General features: G+C 41.8%; 1 protein-coding gene across 2 annotated transcripts in view; it reads right to left on the bottom strand.

Moving 5' to 3' along the window:
• Positions 1–8,067, bottom strand: part of TRPC3 (transient receptor potential cation channel subfamily C member 3) — a 72,848-nt gene extending 64,781 nt beyond the window's left edge. For both annotated transcript variants that reach the window (XM_042933926.1, XM_042933927.1), the window contains exon 1: positions 7,844–8,067. In XM_042933926.1, the coding sequence (XP_042789860.1) occupies positions 7,844–8,067 (224 nt within the window). The remainder of the gene's footprint in view (positions 1–7,843) is intronic.
• Between the last annotated feature and the right edge of the window lie 14,101 nt (positions 8,068–22,168).

Raw genomic sequence — 22,168 nt, 5'->3', positions numbered from 1 at the left:
TATAAAAATAAACTCTTTCACAATACTCTCTAAAACTGATGTTTATTATTTCAGGAACATTAAATGACAATGAAATTAGAATTCAAATGAATTCAATGTATAATTGAACAGGAATTGAGATAAAACAAACTCAATAATAAAATCAAAAACTTCTACTGACCCAAGAGAAGTTCATATTTGGCTATTTAAATATATTAGATGCTATTAGATGTATTATATTATATTATATTATATTATATTATATTTATTGTTATTCTATATATAGCTTTATATGTATATAACATAAACATAAATAATATATATTATATATATATAGACCTTTAATATTACTAGAAGCAAGGGATCTGGTTTTCTATCACTGTCATCTATATCCTAAGTCAAAAATCTGAGTTTTTTGGATGCTTGCTCCTGCCTCATCACCCTCAACCTACTTTTCAGCAGAGAACCCATATGCATCAGTACTATTTGACAAAACACAATCAGAAATGCAAAACTGGTATAGAATATTAGCATTGCCATGCCCTTTCCTTAATGGGTCATATACTTGTGGACACTTAAACCTCATTTTTTAAAAAGGTCTAAGACCAAATTCATACTGTCACCTATTATTTGAATAGTGCAAAGAGGGAAAGTTTTATTTTTTAATAGGGGATTTTTTTTATGACTAGGTAACATTAGACAAACATCCCTGACCTCGATGCTAAATTAAAGACAAAACACTATCATAATCCTAAATATTCTCATAAAGTCACTGCTGAGCCCCATATGCACAAGTGTGAGGTTGTCCACCCATGGTTCACAACTCCAGATCTTCTATCTGGGGCCAGACTCCTACATGCTCACCCTGCACAGACCACTAATCCGTTTCCCCTGCCAGACTTCTACTGCGTAGTGTTGATAAGGAAGACTGTTGGTCAAGAAAAGAGCCTTCTGCCTCAGAAGACTGCTAAGCAGCCATTCACCATTACCCGAGCATGCCACCCCCCACCCCCCAGGAGGCAATCTCAATCCTGAGGCAAGAAATTCAAAGTATTCCTTCCTACCAAGAGCCTAGTAGCCCAATAAAAACAGGTTTCTTCCTCCCGTTATATTTCTTGTGGTGTTTTATTTCCTACTGTCAAATGTGGTAAGGATTTATGGGATTGTAGGCAAAGGCAAAGCTCAAAGGTTAAGAATACTGGGGGGGGCGGGGGGGGAGAGAACAGACAGACATTTGTTATCCTAGGGCAGTAATAAAAAATCCCTAAAATTTTAACTCCACCATAAAATGATGCTCCAGTCCTAGTCTAGGATCCTCTCACCACTTTGATAATAAGAAAGAGAAAACCATAAATGATATTTGGCAGGAGGTCAATTACATCTTGAAATATTCTTTCCTCCTTTTTGTTTCCATTCTTAGTCCTCCTACTTAGCTTACGAACTTTCTCAAGTTGATCGGCCATCAGCAGTCAAATTGAAATGATGAACTAATTGGATCTCATAAATGAATTAATACTAATTAGTAGTGTCCTGTGTCATTCCTCCCAGGAGTAAATGCATTTTTAAATTTCTCTGGGGAAGAGAGAAAAGCTGAACCCAAAGGAGGCCAAGGTGTGAACAGCACAGTGCTAAGAGCCTAGAGATTTCAAATGACCTGGGGCTGCTATGAATTAGAGGTCACACTTCAGCTTCAGTTTCTCAATTTGTAAAAGAAAAGACTGGGTTAGATAAAATCCTTTGCAACTCAAAAGTTCTATTTTTTTTTTCAAAATATTCTATATTAGTTAAATTCAGGAAGTGTGGTAAGATGACTTTAGGTGGGGGAGTTCAGATGACCTTCACATCACACTGTATAGGTTACCAACTATGCCATCTGCCCAATAAGATCAGACATGATTAAGAATATTCTTCATTCTGCACTCTTGGCCTGTTAATAACACAGTTTTCATTGGGGCTTAAACAAACACATGAAACACAATTATAGGGGTATTTGGTTTCAAGATGATGGAACAAAGGCCTCTCTTCCCCTTTCTCCTCTCCAAAATTACCCCCTTAAATATCAAGGAAAACAAAGAAAAGTAACACAAATTTCATCTTCCATGAAACTGGAAGTCATTTGTAGCATCTCCAACTACACAATGCATGAAGTTGGAAAGAAGATGAGTTGGAAGAAAAGGAAATGATTTAGTGGAGATAAGGAAGGTCCAACCAGAGTGCCTATAACAAGAAGCAAGCTAATCCACTCTGCTTGATGCCAGAAAAGCCCAGAAATGGAAGGCAAAAGAAATCCCAGCAAGTAGAGATGAGGCAGGAGCCCAAAATGGGGGGATTTGGCTGAAAGTCTATATACAGAGTAGGTAGAAACTTTCCCCAGATTTCTACCCCCTTACAGATATGATCAAGTGACAACCCTCACCCCTGTAATAAAGATAGGATGTGAAATCTCCAGAAATAGAAATAGAGAGCTCTAAATGTGGGGATACCAGGCCCAAGGGAGGGCAGGCACTAAGAACAGGGGATCCCTTCCGAGTTCCAGCATGAAGTATTATATAAACACAAATTGCTGCTTTTGTTGGGACACACTTTTGGCAGCACTTTCTCTGAAGAAAAACTAAATGGAATCTTCTTTTCTAGAAGTCTTTCTTTTTTAAAGATAACACCACTGAGAAATCTAATGATTTTGTGCACATATGTTAATTTCAACAAGAATTGATTTGTCTTTCTTTTATTAACAATTTTTGAAATTTGTATTTATTTTTGAGAGAGAGAGACAGAGACAGAGACAGAGAGACAGAGGATGAGCAAGGGGGGGGGCAAAGAAAGGGGGAGACACAGAATCTGAAGCAGGCTTCAGGCTCTGAGCTGTCAGCACAGAGCCCCACGTGGGGCTCGAACTCACGGACCGCGAGATCATGACCTGAGCTGGTTGGACGCTCAACCGACTAAGCCACCATGCGCCCTGGGAAAATCCTTTTTAAACTTCATTGTATTTTTAAGAATAATTAAGTAATTTGATGTTGAACTTTCTATTTAATTAATGATAACCATATTTTAAAAATATATTTTTAATGTTTATTTATTTGGGGGGGAGGGGCAGAGAGAGAAGGAGACACAGAATCCGTAGCAGGCTCCAGGCTCTGAGCTGTCCACACAGAGCCCGACACAGGTCTTGAACCCATGAACCATGATCATGACCTGGGACAAAGTTGGACACTTAGCCAACTAAGCCACCGCGGTGCCCCGATTCTTCTTTCTTAAAGTAGACTCATCAGGTGCCTAGGTGGCTCAGTCGGTTAAGTGTCTGTTGATTTCAGCTCAGGTCATGATTTTACGGTTTGTGGGATCCAGCCCTGTATCAGACACTGCACTGACAGCAAGGAGCCTGCTTGGGATTCTCTGTCTCTCTCTCCCAATCTCTCCCTCTCTCTCTCTCGCTCTCTGCCCCTCCCCCGCTCATGCTCTTTCTCTCAAAATAAATAAACTTAAAAAAAATAAAAGGAGACTCATAAATTTCTCTCTTGATTTATCAAGTACTTTCCAACTGTGAATCAATTCTTCCCTTTTCTTGAAACTGTTCTTTCTAAGCAGCCTTGCCTTAGTCCCCACCTTATCCTTCATCTTCTTCTGTGTCCTCTATTTGCTACTCTTTCTCTCCAACTCTCTAAATAACAAAAATTCCCTCAGAATAGGGAGTCAAGTGCTCTGTTTCTCTCTCCACACTTTCTTTGGGTAATATATACTCCCATCAGCCAGTAGATTCTCAAATTCTCTCAAGCTTTAAACTTGTATTTCCAGGGGCGCCTGGGTGGCGCAGTCGGTTGAGCGTCCGACTTCGGCTCAGGTCATGATCTCATGGTCCATGGGTTCGAGCCCCGCGTCGGGCTCTGGGCTGATGGCTCGGAGCCTGGAGCCTGTTTCCGATTCTGTGTCTCCCTCTCTCTCTGCCCCTCCCCCATTCATACTCTGTCTCTCTCTGTCCCAAAAATAAATTAAAAACGTTGAAAAAAAAATAAACTTGTATTTCCATCTTCCTGCTGGACACCTCTATCAGAATTATCTGAAAAATCAGGCCCTCCTCTTTGTTCTTTTCTTTTCAACAATGACATCAATGATCTTAGTTATCTAGGTCAAAATCACCAAGTCATCTCTGACCCTGCCTTCTCTTTAAACCCTTGTGGGCAGTTAGTTGCTTATTTCCATGGATTCTATCTGTGTATTCTCTCTTCCAGCCTCTCCCCCTTTCCATCGCCCCAGTACTACACTATTACAGATCCTAATCTCAGCCTGAGCGGTTATGGTAGCCCCCTAATTTACTTATTCACATTCTGTCAACTGCCACTACAATCCATTCTGCTCTCAGACTGGCTTTAATCAAATTGCTGCTGCTTTGTAATCATTAGTGGCTCCCTTTTGCCTCCTCCTGGCAAGATCCTTATATTAATGCCCAAACCAATGCATCCAGCTAAATCTCACTGCTCATGTACACATCCTATATGTTCTTTAAAAAAAAATTTTTTTAAGTGTTTATTCATTTTTGAAAGACAGAATGTGAGCAGGGGAGGGACAGAGAAAGGCAGCGGGAGACACAGAATCTGAAGCAGACTCCAGGCTCTGAGCCATCAACACAGAGCCAGACGTGGGGCTTGAACTCACGAATCATGAGATCCTGACCTGAGCCAAAGTCAGATGCTTAACCAACTGAGCCACCCAGGAGCCCCGACATATTCTATGTTCTAACCAAACTCAATTAATATTCCTCAGACATGCCTAGCATTTTGAGGGGAGAGCTTCAATTAATTTATCATTTTTGTCTCTGTCTCCTATCCTATCTTTTTTTTTTTAAACGTTTATTTATTTTTGAGACAGAGAGAGACAGAGCATGAATGGGGGAGGGTCAGAGAGAGAGGGAGACACAGAATCTGAAACAGGCTCCAGGCTCCGAGCAGTCAGCACAGAGCCTGACGCGGGGCTCGAACTCACGGAACGCGAGATCATGACCTGAGCCGAAGTCGGATGCTTAATCGACTGAGCCACCCAGGTGCCCCTCCTATTCTATCTTTTAAGGCCCATAAAGGTTTCTTTGATTTCTGACTTTACATTGTGGGTCTCTCCTTTACACTTGATCCTTCATAGTTCCACCCTTGTGTGTATGTTTTTATGGTGCTTATTTTACTCTAATTCATAATAGCTCATGCCCAGTTTCATTTCCATCTCTCCTTCATGAAATTTTAAACTCTTTGAATGCAGAAAAATTGTCATACTCATCTTTGGGGCTTGCCATACCTAACCTGCAGTTTGCACATGCAAATGCTTAAGAAATGTTTTTGAATCTGGGGCGCCTGGATGGTTCAGTCGGCTAAGTGTCCGACTCTTGGTTTTGGCTCAGATCTTGATCTCACAGTTTGTGAGTTTGAGCCCCACATCAAACTCATGCATCAAACCACATGGGATTCTCTCCCTCTCCTTCTCTCTCTGCCCCTCCCTGCTCATGCGTTCTCTCTCTCTCTCCCTTATTTATTTTTAAATAAGCTTTAAAAAAAAGAAATGCTTTTGAATCGAAACTCATGAGAAGTACCTTCATATACCTTTTTGGAGTTTCATCAGATATTTAATAGCTAAGACTGAAAATGAGGTAATCTTGCCAATGACATACTACTTGCTCCTAGGTTTGCAAACAACTGGGATAAAGAAAGTCTTGGTTTGAATCAATAGTTGAATCAAGAGTTCTATCAAAGGACTTTTAAAATTTCTTGTTAGTAATGTAACAGATGACATTCTTTCTCCTAAGTTAGTCTGTTTAAAACTCCCAGATGGAACACTGGAGCATGGAGCAGTGAAATGAGCAACAGGATTACCCTGAGGAATCTTTTTGGTCAAAGTGAGACTCTATCCTGAGCATCCTGGCTGAATTTTAAATTCAGCTGCTCTATTCTGCCTACTGAAAATGACCCTGGGGCTTTGAGAGACTGGTTGTCCTGCTCCAGTGCCAACATAGGGTTGCTGTGTTTGCTTTCTGAGCTGTTACATTCTGGCCATATTCTACTTGAAGGTGGAATAAAGAGCTCATTTCTGCTACAGATATCAAACTAGTGCCTGATGTTACAAAATGACAGGACTCAGACATGGAGAGCTTGCTGCCCTACCTCTCAAAGAAACATTTATTGTGTCCTTAAAATGATTGGGTCTTCTCAACTGTTTTACAAAGTAAATACACTAGGACGTTTACTTGTTGAATTATGTAAGGTCAGAAAATGGGGGGAAAATGTTCTAATAGAAAAAAAAAAGTCTACAGTGGAACTTGCTTTGTGTAATTGGCCTCAAATTTCAAAAGGCAAAGTGAGTAATCTCTGCTCCACCCTACTTTCTCAGATTAGAGTGCTGTGGTGTCCCATTTAGTGTGGATTTAAGGTAAAAGAAAAATAAATAAATAATCAAGAAATTGGTAAAAGGAAAAACAGACAATGTCTTAAAATCTTAGGGAGGCTGGGAAGCGAGCTGGCAGGGCTTTAATCCCTCAGGATATACCTTCCTTCCATTTCCTGGACCATTTCCTCTCCAGGCTAATCTTCAGCAGTAATTGAACCACATCAGGATGCGTCGCTCATTTTAAATCAGAACCCTTTCCTAGGCGATCTACTCCTAGCCACTGTCTCTGGGTTTTATAGGCAAATCCGGCAGGGCCAGGAGCAGGCTCTGAGCGAGCAGAGCAATGCGAGATTAGGTCGGTCTGGAGGTCGCCGCGGAGGCCTGGGACCAGGGATGTGGCAGCTCGAGGGCGGCAGGGGGCACTGCATAACCTCGGTCCCCTCACGTAGCCAGTTACCCGTCTTACCCCACCCAGACGGTTAGGGCTGCCCGCCACGTCTGACCTCAAGTTCTCTACCTAGGTCTGTGCGTTTTTCCTAAAAAAGACAGTAAACCCTGTGGCACGCCCAACGTGTGTGACACGAGAAATGCCATGGACCCTATAAAACTAAGCACTCTCTTTTGCATCCTCTCTGAGTCTCGTAGCTGCTAAGGATGTCTCCAAGATCTGGAAATTAAGAAAAGTTGCTCTTTCTCACACACTACAGTGCCGGCATTTATCTTCCTTTAAAAAGAAAACAACTACTGACCCCGGGCCGCCTGGGAACTACAGCCAAAGTTGTCATTAAACAGTTCCTGCGGCTGCCCTGCGCCCACTCTCCCGTGGGGATTTGGCTTCAGTATGCCCCCAACTGTGAATGGACCGTCGAGAAACGGGGCGACCCGGCAAACCTACACTCACACTGCGTAGAGCACACCTTCCTTCCCTTCCCTTCCCTTCTCCCCGTTGCCCAGCCCGGGCCTCAGACGGCGGAGAGCTTCGCGGGGGACACTGGTTCCCAGGGTGGTTCCACGCTGAGAAGCTGGGGGGGAGGGGGTCGGAGTTCGAGGGCGCGCCTGGCTTTGTGCAGACCTTCACATTCTCCGACTTCGATAGGGTAAGCTCGGGGTGCATCTGCTGAGGGGTCCTAGCCTATGGGCAGTAGTGCTTGTGTAGGAGAGGACGTGTCTGTTTGCTGGAAATTGAGTCTGGCGTCCGTGCTGTCCGTCCACGGGGCCGTTCCGTGCGCTTGAGCCGGGACAGAGCTCCAGCCACGCCTTCAGCGGCCCCCAAGTCCCTCCACAAAGCAGAACCAAGGGGACGAGCCCCGGACCGAGGTCCGCACCCCTACATCGCCCCGAACAGAACTGCCGTGCCGTGCCGCGCCGGGAGGCGTTTTGGGGTCCCAGGCACTTCGCGGGTTGGCCGCGAGCGCGCCTTCCCACCCCCCCCCCCCCCCGCCGCCCCGCCGGGCACTGCCCTCCCCAGGCGCGGGCCGCGGGCCGGCCGGGTACTCACATGTCCAGCCCGGGGGAGAAGCGCTGCGGGCAGTAGCTGTGCGCTTCCCGCTGTGAGGGTGCCGAGCGTGGCTCCAGCCCCCCGTTGACGCCCCTCCAGCCCCGCCGGCGGCGCTGCGGCTCCGAGCCTTCCTCCTCACCCTCCTCCTCCTCCTCTTCCTCCTCCTCCGGCGCGGGGAAGGTCACCCTCGCTTGCTCCTTGCACTTCCTGACCTTGGTGGACATCGCGCCCGCCGCGGTCGGAGCGCGGGGATGCCGGCTGCCCGCCGCCGCCGCCGCCGCCGCCGCGCGGTCTGGCCGCGGCACCCCTTCCCCGCCGCCGGCCCCTCCGGCAGCCCCCGGCAGCCCCGGGCGGGAAGTCTGCAGGAGAGAACGGCGCGGGGGGACGCCGAGCAGTCAGAGGCGGCAGCCGAAACCCAGTCGCCGCCGCTGCCGCCCACCATGAAACCGTGGGAGCGGCCGCCGCGGCTGTGGCTGCGCGGAGGAAGCCCGGGGCGGAGTGGGGCGCTGGTGCTGGAGAAGGCTCTCCCGCCCGGCGGCCGCGGCGGCGGTGCCTCCTCCGAGCCCGGCTCCCGTCTCCGACAGCATCACTTGCTAGGACACTAACGTTACTCTGGGTGAAGGACAGAGAGGGAGGGAGGGGGAGAGGGAGGGAGAGCAGGAGGAGAATCAGTTCCTAATCGGACAGAGAGAGCTGGAGAGGAAACCAGATCAGCAGGTAGGGAGCGAGGAAATCAGAGAAACTTCCCTCCCTATTCTCCCATTTCTCTGCCAGGGGATTCAGAGCCCCTTTCCGTTTACAGAAGCAAGTTTCCTAAGGGAGAGAAAAGGGACTCATCTGGCTTGCTGTTAATTTTTCTGCAGTCGTATTTACCCAGTTCAACTCCAAATATTTTTCAGCAAACATCCCTTGTTCATTGCGTTACTCTAAGCCTTAGTTGAACCTGCAGAGGTTTGAGTACATTTCCTTGAGTGCCTTTGTACCCCAAGAACGGTAATGTTTAAATGTGCATGGTGCTTCAGGTTTGTTTGTGTGTTTTTAATGAATCTCAAAACCATCTGACAAGATTTATTTACTTTCCAAGAAATATTCAGCAAAATTTAAAGTCTTCTTTTGAAAAGTTAAGAAACAGTACTAAATAAAACAAAAAAAAATTTTCATTTTAAAAGTCAAAAGCGGTATTTTTTTTTCCTCTGGGAAAAAAGACTCATGGAATTTTAGTCAAAAGGAGACTTAAGGATCAAAGAATTTATCCCTTGTTTTTAGAAATAAGAAAACTGAGGCCTAGAAAGACTGAGTAAACTAGTCATGGTAGGTAGTTTAGTGAGAAAACTCAGATTAGACTGAGTGTATTTCCAAGGCTCTCTATTGCCTTAAATATGCAGATTTCAATCAGGTCCAACTTGGAAGAATCACAAAAATACCAGACATGCTATGATGAGATAAAATAAGATATTCATTTTTAACTATATTCAATTATATTGTGTTTTTTCCAGGAGCAATTCTTCCCCCAAATTAACTAAAAACACAAATAAGGAAGTGTAGCTCTTTTGAATTTAATTCTTAAAAGTAAATATAATATTGTATGTTTTATTAAGCTGATAATAAATCTATGTTTAAGGAAACAATTATATTTATTTGTACATCTGAGACAGAAAATACAAGTATGTATTGTCTAATGCTTTACAATTGGAAGCACCTTTCCCACATGAGCACATGTAGAAGTGGGAGTATGCAAATCTTCACAATGTAAATCCCATCTCTGAAATATCCCAGAAGCAGGACTGCTCTCTGCACCCCAGTACCACTGCCTCAGTTCAGGCTCCCATCTACCTCCCTGCTATCCGTATGCAACCTTCCTCTCTTCGTACCATTTCATTCTCCAAGCTATTACACAGACCATGCTCACAGCAAGTCTGATCGTGACTTGTCTCTGTAAAAGTCTCTGGTGGCTTCCCACTGCTTTCAGGTTAAAATCCAAATTTGGCATGCCCAGCCCTCCGTGGTCTGACCCTATTTCTTCACTCTCTCCTGGAACCCTCCCTCATACACATCCTAACTCCAATTACCCAGGACATCTCACTTACCATCCACATTCTAGACACTTCTCATTCCCCTGCCTTTGTCTGTGGTACTCCTGTCACTGAAATGTCTCTGTTGCCTTGTTCACCTGCCATACTTCTTTTTCCTAAAGACTTAAGTTAGATGTGGCCTCCAATCTGATGCCCTTTCTACATCCCAGGGAAGTTCTCACAGCCCTTCTGCATACCACAATCTTATTACTAGTCACTTCATATTGAAATTAACTCTTTCTGTGCTTGTCTCCTCTTTAGATTGAATTCCTTGAGGATTTTTAGGGTTTTATTTACTTTGAGCCACTTGGAAGCTTATCTTTTTGTCTTTGCCATTTAGCTGGACAAGTTCCACCAATGTTTGTTGAATTAACTCATGAAGTCTACAGGATCTTTATAATTATGTACACAAGTTCATGAACTGCTCTTCTAAGGCTCTGGAGAGAAGCATTTCAGGAATGCTGGAGTCACCAGGGTTTACTCTTACATACTATATCAGTTTGCTAGGGCCGCCATAACAAAGTATCAACAGACTGGATGAAAGTTATTTTCTGACAATTCTGGGGGCCAGAAGTCCGAGATCAAGATGTCGCCAAGGTTGTTTTCCTCTGACAGATCGCAGATGATCATCTTAACCCGTGTTCTTCCTCCTGTGCCTGTGTCCTAGTCTCTTATGAGGATACCAGTCATTTGAGCTAGGGCCCACCCTAATGACCTCATTTTTAACTTAATTACCTTTTTAAAGGCTCTGTCTTCAAATAGACATCCAGAGGTATTGGGGACTAGGACTTCAACATATGAATTTGTGTGGGGGGAGGGAGGGCGGCAAATTTCAGCTCATAACATAAACTAACTTTCCTGGTCTGAGGAAACTGCTCTTTCCAGAGTGCTAATCTTTTCATTTCTAAGGAGCATGTCCTTGGAATTGATGAAAACCCAGAGGAGAGGAAATCCGAAGAAAGTAGTTTCTTGAAGAGAGAGGAAATATGGACCTCCCTGGCATAAACCAGCTTTATCTGTCTTATTTCCTTCTTTTGTAAAAGAGGGTCTATCACTGCATATATGTTATTAGCTATCTGTGTATTCATGAAATGAGTGTTTGCCTTACATACATTCAGAATCCATTACTCCTTTGGTGTGGGGGCGGGGGAATCGTTATTCAATGTTCAGAAAATCCAACTGTTGAGGCAGATTATTTTCAAGAAGAGGTGGCCACTGAGGCATAAGTAAAGCATAATTTTCATGATAAGTCCAGATAAATTAAAAGTGACTGTTAACCTTATAGCAGAAGTTGGTCTCTAAATTTCCTCTTAAATATCTAAGAAACTGCTGTATCTTCTTTAAAATCTGTTTCACACACTGTGGAAGGCTCCTGTTCTCTTTCACTGCCTCTTTCTTTCCCTCTCCCTCTCTCTCCCTTTTTGTGTTACACACCTAATAAGAAGACACTATTGAGCAGTAATTCTTGCACCCCGGGATAAAGGTTAGCAATTTTCTCAAGGGAGCAGAGCATGGGAACAGGTATAATGTTCCAAACAGTGCACAATTTTTCCTCCTTAAGAATAGAAGTTCTCTTATAAAGGGATTTTGCCTTGCTTTTTTAAAAAAAAAATAGATTTTATTTTTTTAGAGCAGTTTTACTTTCACAGAACAATTGACTAGAAGGTACAGAGATTTCCCATATACCCTCTGCTCCATATATGCATAGTCTCCCCCATTATCAATCAGCTCTTCTCACCAAAGTGGCACATTTGTTAAAATTGATGAAGCTACATTAAAATATTATTATCACCCAGAGTCAGTTTTTATTACAGTTCATTTTTCGTGTTGTACATTCTGTGGGTTTAGACAAATTTAAAATGACATGTATCCATCATACAGAGTAGTTTCACTGCCCTAAAAATCTTCTGTGCTCTGCCTATTCATCTCTCCTCCCTCCTAACCCCTGCCAACCACTGATCTTTTTCTTATCTCTATAGTTTTGCTTTTTCCAAAGTATCATATAGTTGGAATCATAGAGCATGTAGCCTTTTCATTGCTTTCTTTCACTTAGCAACATGCATGTCAGTTTCCTCCATGTCCTTTAATAGCTTGAGAGTTCATTTCCTTTTAGCACTGAGTAATATTCCACTGTCTGGATGTGCAACAGTTTCTTTATCTACATACCTACTGAAGGGCCTCTTGGTTGCTTCCGAGTTTTGGCAATTATGAATAAAGCTGTTAGAAACATCCATATCCATGTCCATTTTTGTGTGGACATACATTTTCAACTCCTTCCGTAGATACCAAGGAGCACGTTGCTGGATCATAGGGTGAAAGTATGTTTAGTTTTATAAGAAACCTCCAAACTGCCTTCCAAAATGGCTGTATTACTTTGCATTCCCACCAGCATGAATGAGAATTCCTGCTTCTCTACATGCTCACCAGCACTTAGTGTTGTCAGGGTGCTGGATTTGGGCCATTCCAAAAGGTAGGTAGTGGTATCTCATTGTTTCGATTTGCATTTCCCTAATGACTACGGTGTTGAGCACCTTTTCATATGCTTATTTGCCATCCGGATTATCTTCTTTGGTGAGGTGTCTGTTAAGATCTTTGGCCCATTTTTAATCTGGTTGCTTGTTTTCTTATTGTTGGGTTTTAAGATTTTGTGCATTTTGAATAATACTCCTAATTAGTTGTGTCTTTTGTACATGTTTTCTCATAGTCTGTGGCTTGTCTTCTCATTCTGATTCTTTACTTTTTAAAATTTATTTTATTTTATTTTATTTTTTTTTGATTCTTTGCGTTTTAAAGTAAACTTAAGGCGTTAATTTTCTTAGCAGCATAAGCTAGTGAGGTGGGAACCACTGCCTATGAGAACAATTGAACCTAAAAGGAGGATCCCTGAACTTAAAGTGTGGCAATTAATATTCTAATGTATTTTGCACAGAATTTATAGTGTCCTATTAACCATAGGTCACTAATGTTCCCAGGCCTCTTCTAGCCCCAGGAGGTCTCAAGTACTTTCCTAATTTAAAACACTTGTTTGAAAAATTTCTTCATGACTCTCAAGTTTGGAAGTCAGAATTTATTTTATTGTAGAAGTAAGTTGTAAGTGATGGTTATATTTCCCGGGCAGCTCACAAATGCCTAGTTAGTTTAAACTTGTTTCAGTGTCAGTATACCCTAAAGGCCTGGAATCAAATCCCATCTTGGCTGCTTACCATTCCATGACATTGGGGTATATAGATACATAATCTATAAGATATAATCATAGTGCCTGTTTCATAGGGCCGTTACAAAAATTCTCATTGTCAATTGCACTGAAAACTTTGCCTGGCATGTAAGAGGTTACTGTATAAGCATTAGCTACTATTAGTTCACTGTTGTGAACTATGGAACCAACTATAGACGTGTGAAGTCTGGGTCCTAAAGAAAGGACCTATCCTGTCTGATTGAGATGCATTTACTAAACTGTATTATAACTGTTGACTTACTTGTCTGTCTGTCACATAGGACTGTCATGTCTTATCTGACCTTGTCACACCCGTGTAATCATAAAACTGGAAGCCAAGCAAGTGTTCAATAAATGGTAACAGTAATAGTACAGGGGCAGTTGCAATAACAGATACTCAGTATTTATGGGATGAAGATCCATAGAAGTGAGGAGAAGGAGGAAGGGAATGCTCTTCCTCTGCTGTGGGCACAATGCCAACCTCAAGTAAAATCATAATGGGTGTGATTTCTCTCGGGCATCTCCCTAGTCTTTCTCTCTCTACTCTTTCTCTCACATCCTTTCCTACCTTATAGTGCCCAGCTTCCTTCATTATGGATTCAGTGACTTCATATTGTTTTAATTCTCCCGCAATGGTCTCTCTCTGGCCTGCTATGCCCCAAAGTGCTCCAAACTCCACAATTACCCTTTTTTATCCCCTACTAGTTAAAATTACTATTCCTTCAGAGCGGCCAATCTCAGCTAGCTTTTAAAGGACGAGTATCTTACACAAATTCACACTAGTATGTGTCCTTAATGCTTCAAGAGATTTACATTTTCAAAACTGCAATGATTATCCATTCAGTGGAATTATTAGTTGTGTATTAAAGTGAAATGAAAGATGCTTTGGAGGAGGGTGGGGGAGGGTTAGAGAGTTGCCAAGTAGCGAACCTGCTTTGGGGTATCTTTCCTACAGAGTTTCTGACTTTCATCTTGCCACTACTAAAGTTACAGCACCCAAATGATTTAAATTTGCCCCCAGCCCTCTCCCCATCAGCATCTGCTCATAGTATTATCAAGAAAGACTCCCAGTTTGAAAAAAGAGTTGAAAATGGGCTAAGGGGCAGAGCTAGAGACTTTATGTATAGTATCAATCTTCAGAAAATAAGGACAGAAATTTATTATTTATTTTTGGAAGACAATTCTCCATGAGTGCCTCACATTTCCATACATCTTGCAAGCAGAGGCAATGGCTGCTCTTGTTCTGGAATATCTTTTCAAGGGTGTTTGTGTTGAAAACAGCCTTGGAAGACAGAGATAGAGTCCCTCTCTGGGGCAAAGAGCAGGTTTGTTTACTGCAAAGAGCAGTAAACAATGCTCCCTCTGGGGCAAAGTTTACATGGGCTTACTGATCATTATAAAAGATTCATTTCCCTAAACTCAGGTTCCTCTTTTGTAATGCAACCCACTACATGTGCAGGTATCATTTAGCCCTCTTCATGTCACTCTGTGGGAACTAGGACTCAGGGAACTGGCACAAATGCTGATGCTTTGGCTACTGTTATTACTGTGAGTAATAAACCATCCTTTGTCCCTGGTCCCGGAGTTTTGTGCCTTCTGCCAGCATCCATGAAACTGTGACTAACATGATGCATGTTAGCTTGCAAACAGTGTAAAAATTCAGATGCTTTATAGTTCTTGACAATTGTTACATTTACAGATGAAAAAATTCACAGCTGTCCCCAGGGCAGAAATCTGTTCTTCCTTTTTTTTTTTTTTTTTCCTATCAAAATACAGTTGACACACACAGTGTTACATTAGTTTCAGGTGCACAACATAGGATTCAACAAGTCTACGTGTTTTGCTATGCTCACCACAATTCAAGAATAAATTAGGTTCTTAAAGGGATTGTAATAACTTTCCCATGGGACCAAATGCATTATTAATTTTTATGTGCCCACTCTTGTACATATTTGCTAATATTGTTTATGTGAAATGAGTACCAGAGGAAATCAATCCTGTCTACTTAATAAGACACAGAGTTGATGAGTGCTTATAGTTTTGTATTGACAATCTGAGGAGTGGCTTGATGCCCGCACTGCCCCTTGAGGCTCTGAGTGCTGTTGTGTTTGGAGACTGGAGGAAAATGAGGGTGCATGTCTAGCTTTCATTTCCTCGACCTCTGTCTGTGTGTACATACAGAAATCAAATCTGTGCAGGCTCTATTTTTGGCAAGGATAAGAACGCCTCTGCTGCATCCTAATCCCTATGATCCCTGCCCACCTCCTTCCAAAACCTATTTAAAGACATGTTCCTCAAAGTTATATTTGCCCTTCATTGAGGGAGGAAAGAAGTACTGATTACTTACAAATGGGAAACTGGCAGAAGTGTGTCCCGTAAGTCACCTGTCAGAAAGGGAGTTTGAAAAATAGAGAAGTTCTACCTTTCTAGTCATAGTATTTTCAATCTACAGTGAAGTGAGCTAATTCATTTCTTATTTATATTATTCCTATGCAGGGTGAATTCTTAGGACAAATTGAAAATGGTCATATAAACTAAAGTATAATTTTCTTTACGTTTGCCACTCCTATAGCCCTCCTATGTCAAATTTGTTCTGTGATACACACACATCTCTTAAAGGTTGCAAATGCAATCCCATTCTGAAGTCTGCATTGTTCAGTAATAGACTTAGGGTAAAGCTGTTAGTATCCGCATACCAGTTTACTGTCCTTCGTTTAAAGGCACAAGATCTACTCACCACCAGTGGATGAGAGGAGACTTGACTTACTGACACTCCAAGTCTGAGCAGGTATGGAGTCAGGGAGGGGGAAGTGAGCCCCGCTTAGACACTCTGAATATATAAAAGACAGTGTTTCCCCATTGCTTTAAGCCATGCCCTCCTCAGCCCCCAACTTCCTATCCCTAATCTTGAAACGTAATTCCTCTATCCTGTAACTCTTAACTTTAGGCCAAAGTGTTAAGAGAAAGTAAAGGAAAGAGAAATAGGAGAGAAGACGAAGTTTTCTGCTTCTCCATATATATTCACCTGGAATAAATTATCTTTTTTTTTTTATTAAAAATGTGTAATGTTTATTTATTTTTGAGAGAGAGAGAGAGGAGTGCACATGCAAGCAGGGGAGTGACAGAGAGAGAGAGGGAGACACAGAATCAGAAGCAGGCTCCAGGCTCTGAGCTGTTAGCACAGAGCCTGACAAGGGGCTCGAACTCACGAACTGTGATATAACCTGAGCCAAAGTTGGATGCTCAACTGATTGAGTCACCCAAGTGCCCCTGGAATAAATTATCTTGAAAATATATACGGATTTTCAATGGTCTCATTGTAATGCAAGTTTTTATTTAAAATTAGAATTATAAGGTATTCACACAATAACAAAACTCCATTACTAATACTTTTGATATGACATTATATAATTATAATGTCTTTAAGGATTTTAGGGATAAAGGAAAGGAAGGCGATTACATTGTCTAGAAAATCATAAACTATGTGGATTTGAAACATATCTTAAAGGACATTTGGTATGATCACCTTATAATGCTTGAATCCCTCTGCACTGTCCTGGCTAAATGATCATTCACATACATTGATATCTTTATCATGTATTAGTTGTTGTTTTTTTTTTAATGTGATTCACTTCCCTCTACAGGTTTTGTTTGTTTGTTTGTTTGTTTGTTTGTTTTTTAGTGCAATAAATCCTTTCTTTGAAGAGATTTGAGATGCAGGAGAAAAAAAAATAATGATGTGGCTTACACCTTAATCAATGAGTTGAGTCTGTGAGTAACTGCCCTTATAAAGGACATCGTTTTAACTCTTAGCAGTGGAATAAGTGTTCAAAGGGGGACATTAAGTAATATCTCTGAGGGTTCCTGGGAGGAACTGATGTCCAATGCCACGTATATTTACAAGGACTGGAAAAGTCCAACTGTATATGTACAAATCAAATTCAATAAAAATTGAATCCTCATTGAAAGTTTGCACTTTTTAAATTCAAGCCTTGGATATCACCCAGTCAGAACTTCTGTTATAATTGAGAGTCGGACATAGGAATGGAGAGCATTTAATAAGGATTTGCGTTCTTGTAAACCAAAACCAAAACAAGTTATAGATTTTTGCACACAATAGATTTAGGCTTAACTACAAAACAGAATCGTCTAAAATATAATTTGCAAGTGGAAGAAGCTTTAAATCTTGGCTTCAATGTGATTTACGCTAGAAAGGGAGCTTTGTCCCAGGGACATTGTTGGCGTGCTGTGAGGTGATACTTGCTGCACAACCCAGGCACAGTAATGGAAAGGTTGGCATCCTCATCAAACAAACAATTCCTGCACGCAGAAGTACTTCTCATTAAAGTTTTGCATTAGTCTTCTACTGAACAACCAAAGAGTCATTTCTTTCGAATGTTTTATTTTGTGAGAATCTTTTTCCCCTACTCAACTGTTTAGCTAGCAGCTTAACATGCTGAAATCCCAAAGGGAGAAAGAGGCTTCTCACACATCAGAAAGGCATGGCAGACTCCCAAGCCATAAATGGCTTCAATTTTCATGTAAAATCAGCTTAGAGAATCGCAGGTGGATTTTTACCAAAAATGCATTGAGGGGCCTCTGCCACCAATAATACTTAACTTAAAAATATTCAGCTTATCCATGGCCAGAAATATTATGTGTACTGTAGCCAAATACATTAAAACATCAACAAAGACACCTTTATAGATAATTTGGCAAAAGCCCAACATCCACAAATGAATTAATTTCAGGAAGAATAATAAAATGAGCACAAGAGGGCATTAAGGATTTATGTCTATCAGAACTGTTAAGGGAGAAAAACTAGATAGTTTAATTAGAATGACTTTCTGTGAAAACATAGAAGAAGATCTTACTCATGTGTTAGATCTGTTTCAGAAGCTACTTTCATATAAATGCAAAATATGAATTTGAGTACAAAGCAGGAAAAAAAAATCACCAGTTCCTAAGGAAATTAAAAATCCCATGATATTAATGTGGCCATGAATAAAATGATCTTAAATACAGGAAATATCAGACTGGTGTATCATATGAGAGAGATGGTCATGATCAGAGTCCCAGGATCTCAAATTACTAGCAGCAGTAGCAGCAGCATTTTTTTTTTCTATTATTGCTTTCTGTTTAGTGTGGAGTGAGCATCTGTAAGATGATGTGCTGGAAGCCTATTGAACCCATATGCATAGAACAGCGAGATCTCCACCACTTAAAACCCTGCAAAGTCTTCTCATTGTGCCAGATAATATCCTTAGCACATAAGACCTTTGATGAAGTGGCCCTTGCCTATCCTTCCATCTTTATTCCTGCTACCTTTCTTTTGAGACTTTGTATATGTCCCCTCTGCCTAGAATACATTCATTCAAAAACAGTTATTGAGCACCAACTATATGCCCTTTCCTAACTGTCCTCTTGGCAAACTGTTCATCCTTTAAGGCTCAAAAAACTCTTCTCCTCTTTGAAGTTTCCTTCCTCAAGGCAAGTTAATCATTATCCCTTTACCCTTTTAAATAATGAGACCACTGTACCTTGTGCACAACCCTGGTGCAGACTGGAACTGTACAGCAATATTTTTTAAGTGAGTTAAAAAAAAAAAAAGAAAGAACCCAACAAACTATATAAGTGAACATATTCCAATTATTAGAAGTTCTAAAAACTTCAAGTTTTAAAATTATTAGAAGTTTTAAAAACTTCAAGTTTAAAAACTTGAAATTCTTTTCACCTTTTACCTCCTTCAAACCTACTCTGCTCAAAAGTAACTGCAGTTAAGAGTTGGGGGCATACTGTTGCAGGATTTTTTCTATATACTTATATCCTTGGTAGGCAGTTTAATGCATTTAAAAGCACAGACCCTGGAGCCAGGGTGTTTGGGGCAAAATACTATTTTCAGGGGTTTGGGGAAAATTTCTTATTTTTGCTGGGTCTCAGTTTCCTTATCCATAAAATAGCAATTGTAGTAATGGTATGTAACTGATTGAGTAAAGCACCTAGAACAGTGCCCTGCACATTGTAAATTCTTTTGAAGTAGTTGCTGTATAAGCTACACATAGGTTTTTTGTTGTTTTCTAAAATATATAGGTGAAACTATAGTATGGCTACTGTTCTGCAACTTTTAGTTTTTGCTTAACCATCTACCTTATTTTGCAATATTGATATACTATGTTTAACCATTCATCATTTTTTTAAATGTTTATTTTTGAGAGAGAGAGAAACAGAGTGAGAGTGGGTGAGGGGCAGAGAAAGAGGGAGACACAGAATCCAAGCAGGCTCCTGCCTCTGAGGGGTCAGCAGAGAGCCCATCACGGGGACTGAACTCAACCTCCAGATGATAACCCGAGCCGCATTTGGATGCTTAACTGACTGAGCCACCCAGGTCCCATCCCATTCATCATTTAATTTGCTTCTGAATTGTCACCACATGAGAGTATTTTGAGGAAAATTCCTAAAATTTTTCCGTCAGTATATATATACACACTTTATGTTTATTTAAATACTGAGAAACTGCCCTGTAAGGAGAATGCAGTTGCTTAAATTCCCGTTGTTACTCCTGAGCAGCAGGGGTCAAGAGTGAATCCAGTACACTTTGAATAAGATGCATCTCTCCGGTTCATACCCTCATTCACAGGTGTCAAGACCTCTGAGATAGCACTTCTCCGCCTCCTTATCTGTAACTGCTGAGGGCCTGAAGGAGCCCTGTAGCAGCTACAGCCTCCCCAGGGCTACACTGTCTGCCTCGAGTCGGCCAGGACTGTCTCCACCATGCCTTTTATCTACACGTTTACATGACTCACCATGAGGAACTCTAGACTGCAGGCCACCCTCCTCTCCCATCAGTCCTGCCCATTTCTAATTCTAACCCATGGTTCACACATCGTTCACCAAACTCCTGAATTTCTTCCACTGTGCCTTCTGGAACTCATGATCCATCCTCAGCTAAAATCTACCACATCTTCAACCTCTTCTGTGAATGTTTCCTTCACCTTCTCGCTCTACAGAGAACCTGACTATCCTCTGAGGATGCTTCTTCCCTTGCACTCTTCTCAAGTTGGGGCTGTTTCTTCTACCACACTCTTTGTATTTTAGACCTGGGATCTGGATCCATGAAATCAGGGTAACTGTCTTTACTTTTTTTTTTTTTTTGCCTGAAACTTCCTCCCTCTTCCCTCAGCTTGAATCTAATGTCATTAAATGATACGATATTACCAACTAACCCTCATTATTGGGATCATGTACCTATACCAGTGCCACTTACAATGTTTCTATGATTTTAGCTCCCAACTCACTGTCACTCTCTCCAGTACTTATCCCATATTAATTTTTGAAAATTCAATTATATGTAGATATTTCCAACACCCTGGCCTCTCAGCTTCTTGAGCTCCTTTCCTCTGTCTTGTCCTGCCTCTACCTCAGTGGTGACTCTATGATCATAGCCTAGAATTTGTCATAACCAGTCCCTAAAATCCCTCTGGCATCTCAGCTTCGGAACCTCTCACCCTCTGCACTTACCACCCCCTATAGGGGCAGTTCGCTTCCCCTAGGAGCACAATTCCAGCAATGCTTCCATCTTTCCAGAATCTCCAATTCATCAATCCTATCCTTTTCTATCTTCTACACGCCCCCTTACCCAACTTAGATTTTAGGACCATCATTATTACCATCCATGATGTAATGCCCTCAACTCCCTCACCCTCTCCCCCTTCCCCATGTTCACTTGGCAGAACTAACTCTGCTGCGTCATGCCTCTGCTGGTACAACTGGATGCATCCGTAGGAAAACATGCAGTCCTCCTGCCTGACCTCACATTATATCAAGACTGAGACTATCAAGAGAGCTTTTAATACTCTCTAACCATCACAACACAGATGGCGGTGGGAGATGGAGGCAAGCAGAAATATGTGAAGAGTCATGTTTTATTTAGAGAAAGGATAACACTATAGATTAACTCTATAAAGTGACAAAAATATACATGTAAGAATGTGTTATTTCTGAGCAACCACTATTCTTACAAAGAGTTTTCCCTTCAGGATATTACTCGAGGATGAGGACCATGTTTATTCATTCTTGAGTTCTAGCAACCTTGTGTTTAATAAATGCTTGGGGAATTTGATTTTGATCAGAACATTTTTTGTTATAGGTAATGATGTAAACCAATGAATACCATGGTGGGGATAGGGGTGATGGTGATGATGTGGACCTAGGCACTTCTTAAATGTATCTAAACATCATCCTCCCTAAACTTTGATAGTCTTTATGTTCTTTTTACGCAATAACTACATGCATTTACAGGGATAGATTAAAATTTTAAATTCTGAAAATACTGTGAGTTCTTTAGAGCAGAAGTTCTGGCTTCTTTGTGAACCTCTCTTTCCCATGCCTTAAATCCATTTTGTTTGTTTTTCTCTGAAAAATTATTTTATTACTCTTTTATTTGTCGGCCCATATTTAAGGTATAAAGCTACTTTGGGTCAAATTTTAGAAAAGATTGATAACCTTAGGAATAATCTTTTCCCCCAAAGCCTTTCTTTATTAACAGTCTGATGTTTTACCTCTTAAATAAGTTTTTGGATTAGGAAAAATAAAGGTCACCAGCTACCAGGATGGTTAGAAAATAAGTAGAAATAAATAGTCCATGAACTATTGCTCTAGATGACATCTGAGATACTTCTTGATTTTTTTCCATCAACTGTGTTGGTGATGGAATTATTTAAAAAAAAACTGTTGGTTGGAGGGAAGATGGCGGTGTAGGAGGACGCTGGGCTCACCGTGAGTCCTGCTGATCACTTAGATTCCACCTACACCTGCCTAAATAACCCAGAAAACCGCCAGTCTTGGTCTCCGGAGCCAAGCGCAGACGAGAGGCCCACGGAAGAGGGTAGGAAGGGCGGCGAGGCGGTGCGCGCTCCACAGACTGGTGGGAGGGAGCTGGGGTGGAGGGGCAGCCTGCCGGCCAAGCAGAGCCCCCGAGTCTGGCTGGCAAAAGCGGAGGGGCCAGACGGACTGTGTTCCGACAGCAAGCGCGACTTAGCG

Source organism: Panthera leo, chromosome B1 (assembly GCF_018350215.1).
Source record: "Panthera leo isolate Ple1 chromosome B1, P.leo_Ple1_pat1.1, whole genome shotgun sequence".
Classification (NCBI taxonomy): Eukaryota; Metazoa; Chordata; class Mammalia; order Carnivora; family Felidae; genus Panthera; species Panthera leo.
Note: the sequence above shows the minus strand (reverse complement) of the source record. Positions and strands in the feature narration are given on the sequence as shown.